At 41.3% G+C, this 16,854-nt stretch overlaps 1 protein-coding gene across 30 annotated transcripts in view; it reads right to left on the bottom strand.

Annotated features, from left to right (window-relative positions):
- Positions 1-1,295: 1,295 nt before the first annotated feature.
- The window catches only part of EFCAB3 (EF-hand calcium binding domain 3), a 466,563-nt gene continuing 451,004 nt past the window's right edge, over positions 1,296-16,854 (bottom strand). For all 30 annotated transcript variants that reach the window (XM_078373421.1, XM_078373428.1, XM_078373429.1 and 27 more), the window contains 4 exons: positions 10,397-10,590; positions 9,856-10,040; positions 4,166-4,288; positions 1,296-1,772 (listed from right to left, as the gene is read on the bottom strand). In XM_078373421.1, coding sequence (XP_078229547.1) covers positions 1,446-1,772; positions 4,166-4,288; positions 9,856-10,040; positions 10,397-10,590 — 829 coding nt within the window. In that variant the 3' untranslated portion in view covers positions 1,296-1,445. The remainder of the gene's footprint in view (positions 1,773-4,165; positions 4,289-9,855; positions 10,041-10,396; positions 10,591-16,854) is intronic.

Genomic DNA, 16,854 nt, shown 5'->3' with positions numbered 1-16,854 from the left:
TAGATTCAGATTTCCTGAGTCCAAAAGTAGTCTGTCTCTCTGTGGGCAACCCTTGAGAACCACAGAAAAATACCCCAATGGGGCTTGGCACAGTAGCTCATACCTGTAATAGCAACACTTTGGGAGGCTGAGGTAGGAAGGTCTCTTCAGCCCAGGAATTTGAGATCCGCCTGGACAACATAGGGAGTCCTTGTCTCTGTAAGAATAAAAAAATTAGCTGGGCATGGTGGTGCGTGCCTGTAGTTCCAGCTACATGGGAGGCTGAGGTGGGAGGATTGCTTGAGCCCAGGAGGTTGAGGTTGCAATGAGCCATGATTGTGTCACTGCATTCCAGACTGGGTGACAGAGACCCTATCGCCAAACAAACAAACAAACAAACACACCAAAAAAACCTAGTAATGGTTGATACATACTTAAACATGATGGAAGTGGCAAATTTTAGGTCATGTATATTTTACCGTAATAAAAATTATAAAAAAATAAATAAATAAAAAATAAAAAAAAATAAAAATAAAAATTATAATCCCCCAAACTTGTAATATAGTTACATATGTGCTTCTTTATTAAATGCATTAAAGAACAGCAATGACAAATGCAATGGATGTGATAAGCTATTTCTGTATTTTTAGTAGATGAGTTTCTTCATGTTGGTCAGGCTGGTCTCCAACTCCTGATCTCAGGTGATCCATTGGAAATACTCACTTTTTTTTTTTTTTTGAGACTGAGTCTCCCTCTGTCACCCAGGCTAGAGTGCAGTGGTACAATGTTGGCTCACCGCAATCTCTACCCACCAGGTTTAAGCCATTTTCCTTCCTCAGCCACCCAAGTAGCTGGAATTACAGGTGCCTGCCACCAGGCTCGGCTAATTTTTTTGTATTTTTTTTAGTAGGGTCAGGGTTTCATGATCTTGGCCAGGCTGGTCTTGAACTTCTGACCTTGTGATCCACGTGCCTCAGCCTCCCAAAGTGCTGGGATTACAGGTGTGAGCCACTGCGCCCAGATGGGAATACACAAATTTAATCAAGGTTCTTTAAGGCTTGCTGATCTTATTCCCTGAAACTGAAAGGTCATTGTCATCTGCAGTCTCTAGTCTCTTTCACAAACAATCAAAAACCTAATCCCGTTTACACTCACCCTAAATTCAGGTTTATTGCCTGGAGGTCCCTTAGCTCAGGCCAACTTTTCTTCTTTCTGCTGAGGCTTAGGCAGTCTTAAACCAGGTAGGGGCAGCTGGTTGCTAGGTAACTAACAGCCCAGCATCTATTTACTCGTCAAGATTTAGGAAACGGAAACCATTTTATGACTTAAACTTTTTTACTGGTCAGAATCCAAAAGATGTCAAAATTTCCAGCTTCTAAGAATGTACTAGACAAAAGCAAGAAACCATAATTTTGATAACTATGAAAAAGTAGTTTGTGATGAGCTGTTTAGAAAATGTGGAAATTTCATTGTTGAAATTCCTTTAAACCTTTCTGTTTTCTTTTTCTTCCTAAGTTTGTGTCACATTCACTGACATCTGATGAGGAAGAGGATCTGGATTTACGGGAGGAATTTCTATTCACATAGGTATCATGTAACCTTAAGTCCTTAGGAGAAAGTAATTCTTGAGAAACATTCCAGGACCATGTATAAGTAGAAAAGGTGTCATAAAAGGACTCATTTTTAGAGTCTAGTCCAATCAAATCCCCTCGGATCTTCCGCCAGAGGTTTAGCATTTCCTTCCGGTGTTCAAGGGCAATTCCTAAATTATAGGTATCAGTAGCTCTTTTCACCTGCAGTGAGAGACCAGAAGTTTATTGTAGTTACCTTAAAATATCTTTGATTTGTGGACCACAATGATAGATAGCCCAAGAGTTATGTTCCTAGGCTACTTGAAAGTCACTGAGTCAGAGGCAGAGGTTGCAGTGAGCTGAGGTTGCGCTACTGCACTCCAGCCTGGCGCCTGGTGACGGAGTGAGACTCTGTCTCAAAAAAAAAAGAAAGTCACTGAGTATACATTGGGTGGTGCCTCATGAGGACATGTGAGCTAGGAGTTGATGGACAATCAAAATGTACTGCTTAGGAATAAGGAGGTCATAAGAAATTTTATAAGGATATGAAAAATACAATAGACTAAAATAGGTTGAAGTATGGGGTGGAGATAGGCTATGGATATAACAGGAGGGCCAATTCGGCCACTCAATTCAGCCTAGGACTGAAGGGAGAACTGACCGGGAGAAGATGCTGAGTGAGTAGGTCCTCAAGGATTTCATCAAATTGAGGGAGTAAGTGGTGATGGGAAGATAGGTGTTCCAGGGAGAGGGGACAGCATAAACAGAAACCCCAAGGCAGTAAACATCCTGGAGGTGTGATAGGAGGGTTTAGGCATTTGGTGTTGCTAGAGTGTCAAGTTTAAAGTGGGAAGAAGAAATAATGACAAAGGACAGAGAGGCCCTTAGACTTAATCTTATCAGTCAGATCAGTCAGTGATCTCTGTGAGGCTAGCAAGAGCATGTTCCTCAGTGAAAATCATGCTGTAGTGAGCTACCATTTCTAATGAAAGTGAGATAAATCCCTTAAGCAGAAAATTAAGTTGAAATTGTGATCATTGAGAGGATCCTGTTCACTTTTAAGCAGGACAATGCCATGGTTGGCCCTTCATGTTAGATTATTAGCAGCTGTGTGGAGAATGGTTGGAGGATACCAGGCTGTAGACTGCCTTATCTAAGGCAGTGGTAATGGGGATGGAGTGAAGTGGACAGCTTTGAAAAGTCTTTTGTTTTTTTGAGACAGAGTCTTGCCCTATTGCCCAGGCTGGAATGCAGTAGTGCAATCTTGGCTCACCGCAACCTCTGCATCCCAGGTATAAGAGATTCTCCTGCGTCAGCATCGAGAGTAGCTGAGATTACAGGTGCTCAGCACAACGCCCGGCTAATTTTTGTATTTTTTTTTTTTTTGAGACAGAGTTACCCTGTCACCAGGCTAGAGTGCAGTGGCATGATCTCGGCTCACTGCAACCTCCACCTCCCAGGTTCAAGCGATTCTCCTGCCTCAGCCTCCCGAGTAGCTGGGATTACAGGCGCCCACCACCACGCTGGGCTAATTTTTTGTAGTTTTAGTAGAGACAGGGTTTCACTATGTTGACCAGGCTAGTCTCAAACTCCTGACCTCAGGTGATTCACTTGCCTCGGTCTCCTAAAGTGCTGGGATTACAGAAATGAGCCACCATGCCCAGCCCTGAAACATCTTTAAAGAGAATGACAATAGGTCAGACTTGGGATAAGTAGATGTGAGGAATGAGGAAAAAAACCCAAGTTAAGGATAGTTGCTGGCCTTCTAGCTTCAGTGACTGAGTAGATGCTCTCAACTGAGACACATGCAATACACTCGTATAACAAACCTGCATGTACCCTGTGGATCTAAAATAAAAGTTGACCTTATTAAAAACAACAACAATGCAAGAAACACCTGAGATACAGAATTCCCATGCGGGAGCCAGTTTGCTGCAGAAGATGATGAGTTTTGTTTTGGGCATGTTGAGTTTGTTATGCCATGAGACTCTGCTTAGAGGTAGAAATATTCGTTAAGTGGTCAGTGAGATAGGACAGAAATACAGGAAAGAAGTCTAGGCTAGCAACAACTTTAATAGTAATCAGTACTTAGGTGGTAGCTGAAATAAGAAGGATAGATTGAGATAGCCCAAAGAATACTTGCCCTAGCTATTCCTTGACCTAATACCAATATTCCCAATGCATTAATATCAAACTATTGATCTTCTCAAGCTTCTTAGCCCTTGGTGCAGCTGGTGCCCCAGGGCTAGAGGCCTCAGGATGTAAGATTCCTTTACTCACTATGAATCTCTGAGTACACTACTCACTGTGACTGTTGGTTAACTACCTTAATTAGTTTGATATTTCTGGAATAAAACAAATGAATGTCCCGGAAATAATAGTGAGTATAGCTGCATAGGTGAATCGTAGGATGAATCATAATACTTAACATTTGAATCCATTTGATTAAAGAGAAAGAAATGGTTTTATGACAATGGGTAAAAATGAGAAACAATCTTGTCTCATTTTAAAGACATAGAACAGATAAAAATTCTCTTTGATTTATGGTGTAGTATTGAAGTGGACAATATCTTTGTCAGTGAATTCTGGGAAGACACTCAACAGAGAATACTCACATGTTGTTTAATAGCAGTTGCATCAGCCACTGTATAAGTTTTCTTTTTCTTGAGCATTTGATCAATGGTGAGGATGTCATTAGTATAACCTGAGGCAGGGTCTATAGACTTTATATTTGCTGCCTTTACGTACATTTAAAAAAGAAGGTTAGTAATACATTTTAGTTTGAATTATACAACAAAAAGACATAATAAATAAGTATATTTTATTATGGAAGGATTTTTTTATTTTGAGACGGAGTTTCGCTCGTTACCCAGGCTGGAGTGCAATGGCGCGATCTTGGCTCACTGCAACCTCCGCCTCCTGGGTTCAGGCAATTCTCCTGCCTCAGCCTCCTGAGTAGCTGGAATTACAGGCATGCGCCACCATGACCAGCTGATTTTTTGTATTTTTTAGTAGAGACGGGGTTTCACCTTGTTGACCAGGATGGTCTCGATCTCTTGACCTCGTGATCCACCCACCTCGGCCTCCCAAAGTGCTGGGATTACAGGCTTGAGCCACCGTGCCCGGCCCTGGAAGGATTTTTATATGATTTATTTACTTATTTTTTTTCTGAGGCAGAGTTTCACTCTTGCTGCCCAGGTTGGAATGCAATGGCGTGATCTCAGCTCACTGCAACCTCTGCCTCCTGGGTTCAAGGGATTTTCCTGCCTCAGCCTCCTGAGTAGCTGGGATTACTGGTGCCCACCACCATGCCCAGATAATTTTTTTTTTTTTTAGTAGAGATAGGGTTTCACCATATTGGTCAGTCTGGTCTCAAACTCCTGACCTCAGGGGATCCACCCACCTCGGCCTCCTAAAGTTCTGGGATTTCAGGTGTGAGCTACTGCACTTGGCCTGTACATTATTTTATAAGATTATTGCTAAACCATTTGTTTGTTTAGATTTTTTTCTGGGTCTCTTAGGAATGGCATTTGGCATATGTGCAAGGATTATCTGTATATCCTAGATGGTGCCCTAGGACTGGAATTGCTAGGTCAAAAGGTGTGAGGTCTGCCCTTTTGGTAATTATTGCCAAATTTCCTCTGTAGAGGGCGAACCATATAAACCTACCTGTAATTTAAGAGTATACCCATGTTTTTTCAGCTTTTTCATCTTGGTCAATTTAATATGAAAAGATAATACCTGGGCCAGGCACAGTGGCTCACACCTATAATCCCAGCACTTTGGGAGGCCAAGGCGGGTGGATCACGAGGTAAAGAGATCGAGACCATCCTGGTCAACGAGGTGAAACCCTGTCTCTGTCTCTCCTAAAAATACAAAAATTAGCTGGGCATGGTGGTGTGCACCTGTAGTCCCAGCTACTTGAGAGGCTGAGGCAGGAGAATTGCTTGAACCTAGAAGGCGGAGGTTGTGGTGAGCTGAGATCGTGCCATTGCACTCCAGTCTAGGTAACAACAGTGAAACTCCATCTCAAAAAAAAAAAAAAAGAAGAAGAAGAAAAGATAATAACTGAGGCGAGTTTTAACTTGGATCTTTTATGAGGAATGAGGTTGATTTTCATGTTTGAGAACTGTCTGTTCCTACCCTTTGCCTATTTTTCTATAGGTTAGTTTTTTTCTAATAAATTTGAAGTTCTTTGAAGTTAGCCTTTTGTGTTATGAGTGGCAACTGTGATTTATTTTTTGAGCATATGGAGTTTTTTGTTTTTTTTTTTGAGATGGAGTTTCGCTCTTGTTGCCCAGGCTGGAGTGCAATGGCATGAACTCATCTCACTGCAACCTCCACCTGCTGGGTTCAAGTGGATCTCCTGACTCACCTGACTGGGTAGCTGGGATTACAGGCATGTGCCACCATGCCTGGCTTACATTTGTATTTTTAGTAGAGACAGGGTTTCTCCATGTTGGTCAGGCTGGTCTTGAACTCTTGACCTCAGGTTATCTGCTCTCCTTGGCCTCCCAAAGTGCTGGGATTACAGGCATGAGCCACCGTGCCTGGTGAGATTTTTTGATCTTGAGGCAGTGGAATTAATATCTTCTTATTAAAAAATGCATTTGGCTTTTGTGTCACAGTTAGGGAGGCCTTCCAGAGTTTATTTCAGTATGTTAAAGTTTCTTTTCTTTTTTCCCATTTATTCTTCTCTGCCCTACATTTATTGTTTTTACATTTCATCCATTTGCAATTTGTATATGAAATGTGAATTTCATTTGTTTCCTCAGATGGCTACTCAGTGCACTATTTGTTGAATAATCTATCATTTTCCTGTTGTGTGAAATGTCACCATTTTCCTTAAGTTAAAATTCTCCAGCCAGGTGCAGTAGCTCACACCTGCTCAGCATTTTGGGAGGCCAAGGCACCGGGTGTATCACAAGGTCAGGAGATGGAGACCATCCTGAACAACACAGTGAAACCTCATCTCTACTAAAAATACAAAAAATTAGCTGAGTGTGGTGGTGCACACCTGTAGTCCCAGCTGCTTGGGAGGCTGAGGCAGGGGAACCCAGGAGGTGGAGGTTGCAGTAAGCCAAGACTGCGCCATTGCACTCCAGTCTGGTGACAGAGCAAGACCCCATCTCAAAAAAAACAACAACAACAAAAAAAAAATTCTCCACATAGCTCTATTTTCTTCTTTGGTTCTGTCTGTTAATTTCATTTCATTTCTTTCTTTCTTTTTCCTTCTTTCATAAAAATATAAATAATTTTTAAATTTTTTATTTTTTGAGACAGAGTCTTGCTCTGTTACCCAGGCTGGAGTGTAGTGGTACGATCTGGGCTCACTGCAACCTCTGCCTCCCAGGTTCAAGTGATTCTCCTGCCTCAGCCTCCAGAGTAGCTGGGATTACAGGCACCCACCACTATTCTTGGCTGATTTTTGTATTTTTAGTAGAGGTGGGGTTTCATCATGTTGGCCAGGCTGATCTCAAACTCCTGACCTCAGGTGATCCACCCACCTTGGCCTCCCAAAATGCTGGGATTACAGGTGCCCAGTCTCTAATAAACACTTGTATTTGAAGGCCAAGGCGGGCAGATCACCTGAGGTCAGGAGTGCAATATCATAAACACTTGTAAGTATACAAATACATTAGATTAGATGTAATAAACTACACAATATATTATACTATTTATGTACACAAACATATAGTTTAATAGAAATAGCATTAAATGTAGTATAATGATTATAAATATGGTACATATATAGTAAGTATAGATATAAATATACATAGGTATGCATGTAGTATAATTAAATATAAAAATGTAGTAATTAGATGTAATATACTAGTAAATACATTAGATGGTAACAAGTGTTATGAAAAAAATCAGGAAAGGGGGTAGGGTACTGGGGGTTGTGATTTTATTTTAATACATATACATGTATTCAAAAATTATTATTTTAAATTTATTTTTTAAAATTAGTTTTAGAGATGGAGGCTCATTATGTTGCCCAGGCTAGAGTGCAGTGGCTATTCACAGGCATGATCATAGCACATTACAGCCTTGAACTCCTGGGCTCAGGTGATCCTCCTGCCTCAGCCTCCTGATCAGGTGGGATTATGGGTATGTACCAGGGCATTCAGCTATTTAAATACTTACTTAAAAAATAATTTATTGGCCTGGTGCAGTGGCTCATGCCTGTAATCCCAGCACGTTGGGAGGCTAAGGTGGGTGGATCACTTGGGGTCAGGAGTTTGAGAGCAGCCTGGCCAACATGGTGAAACCTTGTCTCTACTAAGAATACAAAAATTAGCCAGGTGTGGTGGCGCACACTGTGGTCCCAGCTATTTGGGAGGCTGAGGCAGCAGAATTGCTTGAACCTGGGGGGAGGTGGAGGTGGCAGTGAGCCGAGATTGTGCTGCTGCACACCAGCCTGGGCAACAGAGCAAGGCTCCAACTCAAACAAAAATTATTAAAGTGAAAATTCATGTAACATAAAATTAACCACGTGAAGTAAACAATTCAGTGGCATTTAGTACAATGACAATGTGGGGATTATGATTTTAGTGGGGTTGTTAGAGAGTCCTCCTGAAGTGTCATTTGAGACAAGACCTGAAAGAGAAGAGGGAGGAGCTATGCAGCTCTCTGGGGAACAGCATTCGAGCAAAAGAAATAGCAAAGCGGTAGACCATGAGGTGAGAGCATGTCTGGTCTGTAAGAGGGAGAGTAAAGAGGCCTTGTGGATGGAGTGGAATGCACTGGAAGGTAAGCAGTGGAAGATGAGTTGTTGGATAGGCAATGAGGGCCTAGATCAGTGATGTCCAATAACATTTTCCTCAATAATGGAAATGTTCTATATTTCTGTGTTGTCCACTATAGTAGCCATTAGCCACATATGGCTATTGAGCATTTATAACGTGAATGATGTGTCTGAGGAACTGATTTTGTAATTTTATTTAATCTTAATTAATTGAAATTTAAACAGCTACTAGTGGCTACAATTATTAGAAGGCTCAGGTTTTGATTGTGTGGGACACTCAATCAAAAATTAGTAAGTTATAAAAATTTTGGTTTTCATTCTGTGTGATATGAAAAGCTATTGGAGGGTTTCAATCTGATTTTAACAGAACCACTTTGGCTGCTGGGCTGAGAATTGTTTAAAGGGGACAGTTGTAGAAGCAAGGGGACCATTTAGGAAGCTATTGACATTATTTCTGCTGAGATTATTAGAGACAATCTAGCATACAGTGTGCTCTCAGGAAATAATTTGTATCACAGTATTCTTTCTTCCAAAAAATATTGAGTTACCTATGGGCCAAATTCTATTTTAGATGATACGGATACCTCAGTGAAAGAAATACAACCCTTGCACACATGAACGTTATATTCTAGTTGGAGAGATTGACAATAAACAGATAAGCATCTTGGGTGGAGGAGTAGTTGAATGTTGGGACGTAAGTTTAAAGGAGGATAAATGTCTTCTTATTTCCATCTTCTCAGTGATATTTGCCTGTGGATGTTACTTCATTTGGAGAGAGAAGGACAAAGTCTGAACTTGAGGTCATTTGTGACAGTGATACCCCTCTGGACCTCTTAAACTCTATGCATGGAGGGGCTTTCTAGGAATTGTATAGTGATGTAAACAACACATGGACCTCTGGAACCCAGAGCTCCACAGGGTGGGCTGGTCTGCAGTTAAGTTTCCATTCTGCTTCTCAGGCTGAGAGGCCTTACCTGGGGTGAGGCCAGAGTTTCCTGAAAGAGTATCTAGAAACTTGGGCATAGTTGCTGGAGACCTTATAACTTACAATGACAAAAGTGTATCTTGGAAGGGAGGCAAAAAGGTTAGAGTCAACAGAGCTTGAAGCAAGGCCAGAAGGTGCAGCTGGGACCATAAATAAGGATCTAGTTGAGGGCAGGATGGCCCCTTCATCACAACACTGCTCCTTTGGGTTGTGGGCCTGGTCCTCTCATCCTGTGATGTTTGCCCAAAAATAATCTAGAGTGGACGGAAGCAGCTTCTGGTCCCTGAGTGGATGGGTAGTAGTTAGAGATAGGATCGGAGAACCTTTTATTGTTATTATTCCTATATAACATCCCCAACCCTAAACCAGTATTTTTTCTTAGTAAGTTTATTTGTTGAAATTAAATGAAATGTCAACACCTGGGCTGAAATTTAGGAACATGGCTATGGCATCTGGTTTGAAAATAATGACTAAAAATATTTGTTGTAAAAAGCATGTTATTAGTTCTGTTAAGTTAGTGCTTAAAAATCCAAGAATTTAAATTAACTAATGTGACATAATCTAAATCTCACCTGTGTTTTCCAATCTCTTTTATGGAAAAAGTAATCCTCAAAGAAATTCAAAGGCTCCTTTCTTCTTAGCATCTCTAATTTCTGCATGTTTTTGAATGGCTTTCCCATCACCACCCCATCCACATTAGGGAACAATGGAAAGATGGGTATTTTTGAATATGGGCTATCTGAATGGGAATTGCATCCTAAAAAGATAAAAACAAAAATGGCCTCACAAACAATGTAAGAAGTTGTTTACATAAAAGACCAGCAAGTGGTGCCTGTTTTGCTTTGCCTATTCTTCTCCTCAGTGGCCACAGCCCTCATCCTTCACTCTACTACTCTCACGTCCCACCCATCCACAGACTTGAGACTTCAACAGGTGTCTGAGGACTCAGGTAACACCTACATTTGCTTTCAAATGACATCTGTGTGACAGAGTAGTCACTCAGAAGAGGCTGTGGTCCTGTTCTTACAGAATTTGAGCTATAGCACTTCTTTCTGACCAGTCATATACAAATAAGTCTCTTACAACAGGAGAGAGAAAACAAATGGCTCTTACTCTTGAGCTCTTCAAGAAATTTAAATAAATCCTTTTCTTTCATTATTGCAATCCGTGCGGCATTAGCAAAGGCAGCCATGCTTGAGCTGGGAGGTGTGCATATATCTGGCTTAAGTGTCCTTTCTCCATAGCCCATAGTGTAGGGACTCCACAACATTCCTGGACCAGTCTGCTGGAATTTTCTTTGGAAATAGCTTTAAGAAAAGTAATTCAGAAATGGATAAAAAGAGATATAGGCCGAAAATTTAAAAAAGTAAAGTTGCTAGTTACATATGCTGAAGAAACTTATTTTAAATCTAATTTGCATATTCATTCAATAATATTTGAGTGCCTATTTCTGTGACATTTATAGAATATCTACTGATACCTTCCACAGGCAATTTGACTTTTTTTTTTTTTTTTTTTTTTGAGATGGAGTTTTGCTCTTATTACCCAGGCTGGAGTGCAGTGGCACAATCTCGGGGCACCGCAACCTCCACCTCCTGGGTTCAAGCAATTCTCCTACTTCAGTCTCCCGAGCAGCTGGGACTACAGGCTGCGCCATCATGCCCAGCTAATTTTTTTGTATTTTTAGTAGAGATGGGGTTTCACCATGTTCAGGATGGTCTTGATCTCTTGACCTAGTGATCCACCCGCCTCGGCCTCCCAAAGTGCTGGGATTATAGGCGTGAGCCACTGCGCCCGGCACGATTTGACTATTTTTATCTGTAGTCCTTGGCTTTTGGTCTCCTTTCCCCCCGCCCCCCAAGGCTTCCCAGAGTTTTTGTTTTTGTTTTCAGAGAGAGATGAGGTTTTGTTATGTTGCCAGGCTGGACTGGAACTCCTGGGCTCAAGTTCTCCTCCCTCCTCAGCCTCCTGAGTAACTATAACTATAGGTACCTGCTATCATGTCCAGCTCTAACCTCCCTGTTTTGTTTAGAAAAATATTTATGAATTATGATCCTTGACAAACCCTTAAGTGGTACCAGCTTGAATACAAACAGGAATTATTATTACTTTGTGTTAGGTTTAAAATATACAACTTTCATTTTAGATTAAAGAAATTGTCGTTGCAGATAATTTGGAAAACAAAGAAAAGTATAAGAAGGAAGACACTACCAGTAAGCTTTCGATCTGGAGTGAATCGCTGTTGGTTGCATTTCTTTCCTATCATTTTTTTGGAGGGTATGTGTACATACATGTGTATAAACAGACTTAGAAGATGTATTACTGGGCATTTTAGGTTATACATTCTTTAAGCATAAGTACAGCAGGCAGGCTGTATATGATAAGGTACTCTGATTCAGAGTATAAACACCTGACTTACAAACATGCATGCCTCGAATATCAGTGGCTGTGGTGGTAGGTGATCAGCTTCCTTCTTGCTGCCAGAACAGTGGACTTCTCTTTGCAGCTATGGTAGGGATCTGCTTCCTGCTGCTGAGGTGGAAGGGCTTGCTTCTCACCACTTTGGTAGTGGAAGTTCTCACATCTCAGTGTTCTGAGCAGAAGAGCATCACTTCATGCTGTCTCAGAGGATAAGGTGTAGGACCTTGCTTCTCATTAATACATAGGCCAATTTCTTCCTGTTACAGCAACGGGAGGCTTCACTACTCTCTGGGATAATGACAGGAAACCTTTCTTTTCCTCTCGGGAAGAGGGAAAAGACTCTTTTTTTTTTTTTTTCTTTTTTTTGAGACAGAGTCTCACTCTGTCACCCAGGCTAGAGTGCAGTGGTCGGATCTCAGCTCACTGCAACTTATGCCTCCCGGGTTCAAGCAATTCTCCTGCCTCAGCGTCTTGAGTAGCTGAGACTACAGGTACAGGCCACCATATGTGGCTAATTTTTTGTATTTTTAGTAGGGACGGGGTTTCATTATGTTAGCCAGGATGGTCTTGATCTCTTGACCTTGTGATCCGCCCACCTCGGCCTCTTAAAGTGTTGGGATTACAGGTGTGAGCCACTTGCCCGGCCTGGAAAAGACTCATTCTAAACGTTGGAGCTGAAGCAGTGGTTGGTAGGAGATGTGCCTACAGCGTTCTGAGTAGAGTCTGACTTATGATCAAATACTTTCTTCTCTAGCCTTGAACTCAACCATCCACAGTATCATCACTTGCCTCTGAACATAGCATAAGGTTAGTTTCTCTTAATGTAATTTAATTTCTACCAGGTTCTTCAAGGCTGTTTTTCTTTCCTTCAGAGTACTGGCTATATACTCTGTGGCTCTGAGTGTGATCCTCAGCACCACTGGGGATTTGTGAGAAATACAAATTCTTGGCCCTGATTACACACCCATTAATTCAGAATTCCCATAGCCTAGCAATGTGTTTTAACAATCGCTCCAGCTGATTCCAACATGGTGCAAGTTTAAGAACTTTTGCCGTAGTCTATGGGTTCTCTTCTTCCTTGAAATTCTAATCTCTGCTTGACAATTTATGTCACATTGTATCTATAACTAATTGTTTCATGTATATTACATACCAAAACTAGTGGCTTAATTGTGTCTGTATTTGCTGTCTTTATTATTATTTTTTGAGATGGAGTTTTGCTCTTGCTGCCCAGGCTAGAGGGCAATGGTATGATCTCAGCCCACTGCAATGTCTACCTCCTGGGTTCAAGCGATTCTCCTGTCTCAGCCTCCTGAGCAGCTGGGATTACAGGCAAATGCCACCACGCCTGGCTAATTTTGTATTTTTAGTAGAGACGGGGTTTCTCTATGTTGGTCAGGCTGGTCTTGAACTCCTGACCTCACGCGATCCACCTGCCTTGGCCTCCCAAAATGCTGGGATTACAAGTATAAGCCAATGCTCCTGGCCTGCTGTCTTTATTATTATTATTATTATTATTTTAAAGACGGGGTCTCACAGTCTACCAGGCTGGAGTAGAGGGGTGCAACCATAGCTCTCTACAGCCTTGAGCTCCTGGCCTCAAGCAGTCCTTCTGCCTCAGCCTCCTGAGTAGATGGGGCTACAGGTGCAAGCCACCCTGCCTGGCTAATTTTTAAACTTTTTGTAGAGTGTTTCCCTACATTGCTCAGGCTGGTTTTAAACTTCTGGGCTCAAGTGATCCTCCTGCTTTGGCCTCTCAAAGCTTTGGGATTACAAGAGTGAGCCACCATGCCTGGCCTGTATTTGCTATACAATTTTGCTAGATTTCCATATCCCTGTTTCCCAGAATTTCTGGGCATCTCTAAAAATATAGGAAAGATACTCTTTGCCACACATTATTAAGAAGTATAATAAAATAAAATAAGGCTGGGCATGGTGGCTCACGCCTGTAATCCCAGTACTTTGGGAGGCTGAGGTGGGAGGATCACCTGAGGTCAGGAGTTCAAGACCAGCCTGGCCAACATGGCAAAACCCTGTCTCTACTAAAAATGCAAACATTAGCCAGGTGTGGTGGTGGTGGTAGTGTGTATCTGTAATCCAGCTACTTGTGAGGCCGAGGCCAGAGGATTGCTTGAACCCGGGAGACAGAAGTTGCAGTGAGCCAAGATGGCACCATTGCACTTCAGCCTGGGTGATGAGTGAAACTCTGTCTCAAAAAAAAAAAAAAAAAAAAGGAGAAGTATAATAAAAGAAAATGTATATTCTCTAAACATATATTCACAATAAAAGACCAGTCTGTATAGGGGCCAAGATGTCCTGGACAAACCCAGGCCTTACTAATTTCCCTCACCCACCTCCAGTGATGTCCTGGCTTGGTAGTAGGTTTTCCTCTGCTGAGGTTTCACACCTTCCTGACAGTCCAGTGAATTCACCAATACCATTCTAACTGTGTGATCCTGGGCATATTTTTAATGTGCCTCAGTTCCCTTACCTGGGAATAGGGGTAATGTAGTATCCACTTCATAGTGTTAAGTGAAATAATACATGTAAAGAACTTAGGGCAGTATCAGGAGCATAGTAACAATTCAGCATATGTAAGGTGGTGTTGTCATTTCTCTAGTTCCTTGTAAGATCCATGATCAAACACACCAGGACTTCCATACATGTCACTTTTGCTTTTCTTGAAGAGATCTCACCACCAGGAATGGTTTCAGTTCATAGTTATTAGCTCAGAGTTATTCTTCACCACCACCCTAGGGAGGAGGTCCCGTTGGCTGTCTCCCTTTTGGATCTTCTGTTTCCTGGATCGTATGTTTTCCTTTTTTTAAAAAATTTATTTTTGATTTTTTTTGAGACAAGGTCTTGCTCTGTCACCCAGGCTGGAGTGCAGTACAGTCTCAACCTCCTGGGCTCAAGCGATCCTCACACTTCAGCTTCCTGAGTAGCTGGGACTACAGGCACATGCCATGCCTGACTAGTTAAAAAAAAATTTTTTTGTAGAGATAGGATCTCCCTATGTTTCCCAGTCTGGTCTTGAACACCTGGGCTCAAGTAATCCTTCTGCCTTGGTCTCTGAAAGTGCTGGGATTATAGGCTTGAGCTGATTGTTTTCCTATTTATTATGTATACTCCCTCATCTTGGTGGGGTATATCTTCCAATAGCTTCCTAAGGAAGAATGCATACGTACATGTTTTGAGCCATGGTAACTGGAAAGTGTCTTTTCTGTTATACTTTGCAGTTGGCTGGGTAGGTTGGAAATCATTTTCCTTAGGGGCTGGTCCACTATTTTCTGGCTTTCAGTGCTATGTTTCCTTTTTGGATGCAGAAAAGTAAATTTTCTTCCTTATTAAAAACTTTTAGCATCTTTTCCCTGATGTTCTGAAATGTTATAGTAATGTGCCATGCGTGGGTACAGGTCTTTTATTATTCATTGTGCTGGATATTCAGTGGACATTTAAAATCTATAAACTCATGTGTGTGAGTTCTGGGAAATATTCTAGGACTATTTCTTTGATAATTTCCTGCCTTCATTTGGTTTTCTTGTTCACTATTTAGAATGTTCATTATTTGGAATGTTGGACTTATTTTCTCATTTTTTCTAGTGCTGTTTTCTCTCTAATATTTTCAGAGATTTTCTTAATTTAAATTTTTACTTCTGCCATCCTATTTTTACTTTTCAAGAGCTTCAATTTTTTATTCTTTTGTTTCTTTTATATAGTTTCCTGTTCTAATTTCATGAATGCAAATTCCCCCTCATATCTTGGAGGATATTATAATATTTCTACTGTATCATGCTTTATCTCTACTTCTTTTTTTTTTTTTAATTTTTTATTGGATTTTAGGTTTTGGGGTACATGAGCAGAGCATGTAAGACAGTTGCGTAGGAACACACATGGCAGTGTGCTTTTCTTTCCTTCTCCCCTTCACCCACATTTGGCATTTCTCCCCAGGCTATCCCTCCCCACCTCCCCCTCCCACTGGCCCTCCCCTTTTCCCCCCAATAGACCCCAGTGTTTAGTACTCCCCTTTCTGTGTCCATGTGTTCATTTTTCATCACCCACCTATGAGTGAGAATATGCAGTGTTTCATTTTCTGTTCTTGTGTCAGTTTGCTGAGGATGACGTTCTCCAGGTTCATCCATGTCCCTACAAATGACACAAACTCATCATTTCTGATTGCTGCATAATATTCCATGGTGTATATGTGCCACATTTTTCCAATCCAGTCTATTATCAATGGGCATTTGGGTTGATTCCAGGTCTTTGCTATTGTAAACAGTGCTGCAATGAACATTCGTGTACATGTGTCCTTATAGTAGAACGATTTATAGTCTTTTGGATATATACCCAGTAATGGGATTGCTGGGTCAAATGGAATTTCTATTTCTAAGGCCTTGAGGAATCGCCACACTGTCTTCCACAATGGTTGAACTAATTTACACTCCCACCAACAGTGTAAAAGTGTTCCTTTTTCTCCACATCCTCTCCAGCATCTGTTGTCTCCAGATTTTTTGATGATCGCCATTCTAACTGGCGTGAGATGGTATCTCAATGTGGTTTTGATTTGCATCTCTCTGATGACCAGTGACGATGAGCATTTTTTCATATGATTGTTGGCCTCATATATGTCTTCTTTCGTAAAGTGTCTATTCATATCCTTTGCCCACTTTTGAATGGGCTTGTTTGTTTTTTTCCTGTAAATCCGTTTGAGTTCTTCGTAAATTCTGGATATCAGCCCTTTGTCAGATGGGTGAACTGCAAAAATTTTTTCCCATTCTGTTGGTTGCCGATCCACTCTAGTGACTGTTTCTTTTGCCGTGCAGAAGCTGTGGAGTTTCATTAGGTCGCATTTGTCTATTTTGGCTTTTGTTGCCAATGCTTTTGGTGTTTTGTTCATAAAGTCCTTGCCTACTCCTATGTCCTGGATAGTTTTGCCTAGATTTCCTTCTAGGGTTTTTATGGTGCCAGGTCTTATGTTTAAGTCTTTAATCCATCTGGAGTTAATTTTAGTGTAAGGTGTCAGGAAGGGGTCCAGTTTCTGCTTTCTGCACATGGCTAGCCAGTTTTCCCAACATCATTTGTTAAACAGGGAATCCTTTCCCCCTTGCTTGTTTTAGTCAGGTTTATCAAAGATTGTATAGTTGTAGATA

This window comes from Callithrix jacchus, chromosome 5, assembly GCF_049354715.1.
Source record: "Callithrix jacchus isolate 240 chromosome 5, calJac240_pri, whole genome shotgun sequence".
NCBI lineage: Eukaryota > Metazoa > Chordata > Mammalia > Primates > Cebidae > Callithrix > Callithrix jacchus.
The sequence above is the reverse complement of the archived record's forward strand: the minus strand, read 5'-3'. Positions and strand labels throughout refer to the sequence as shown.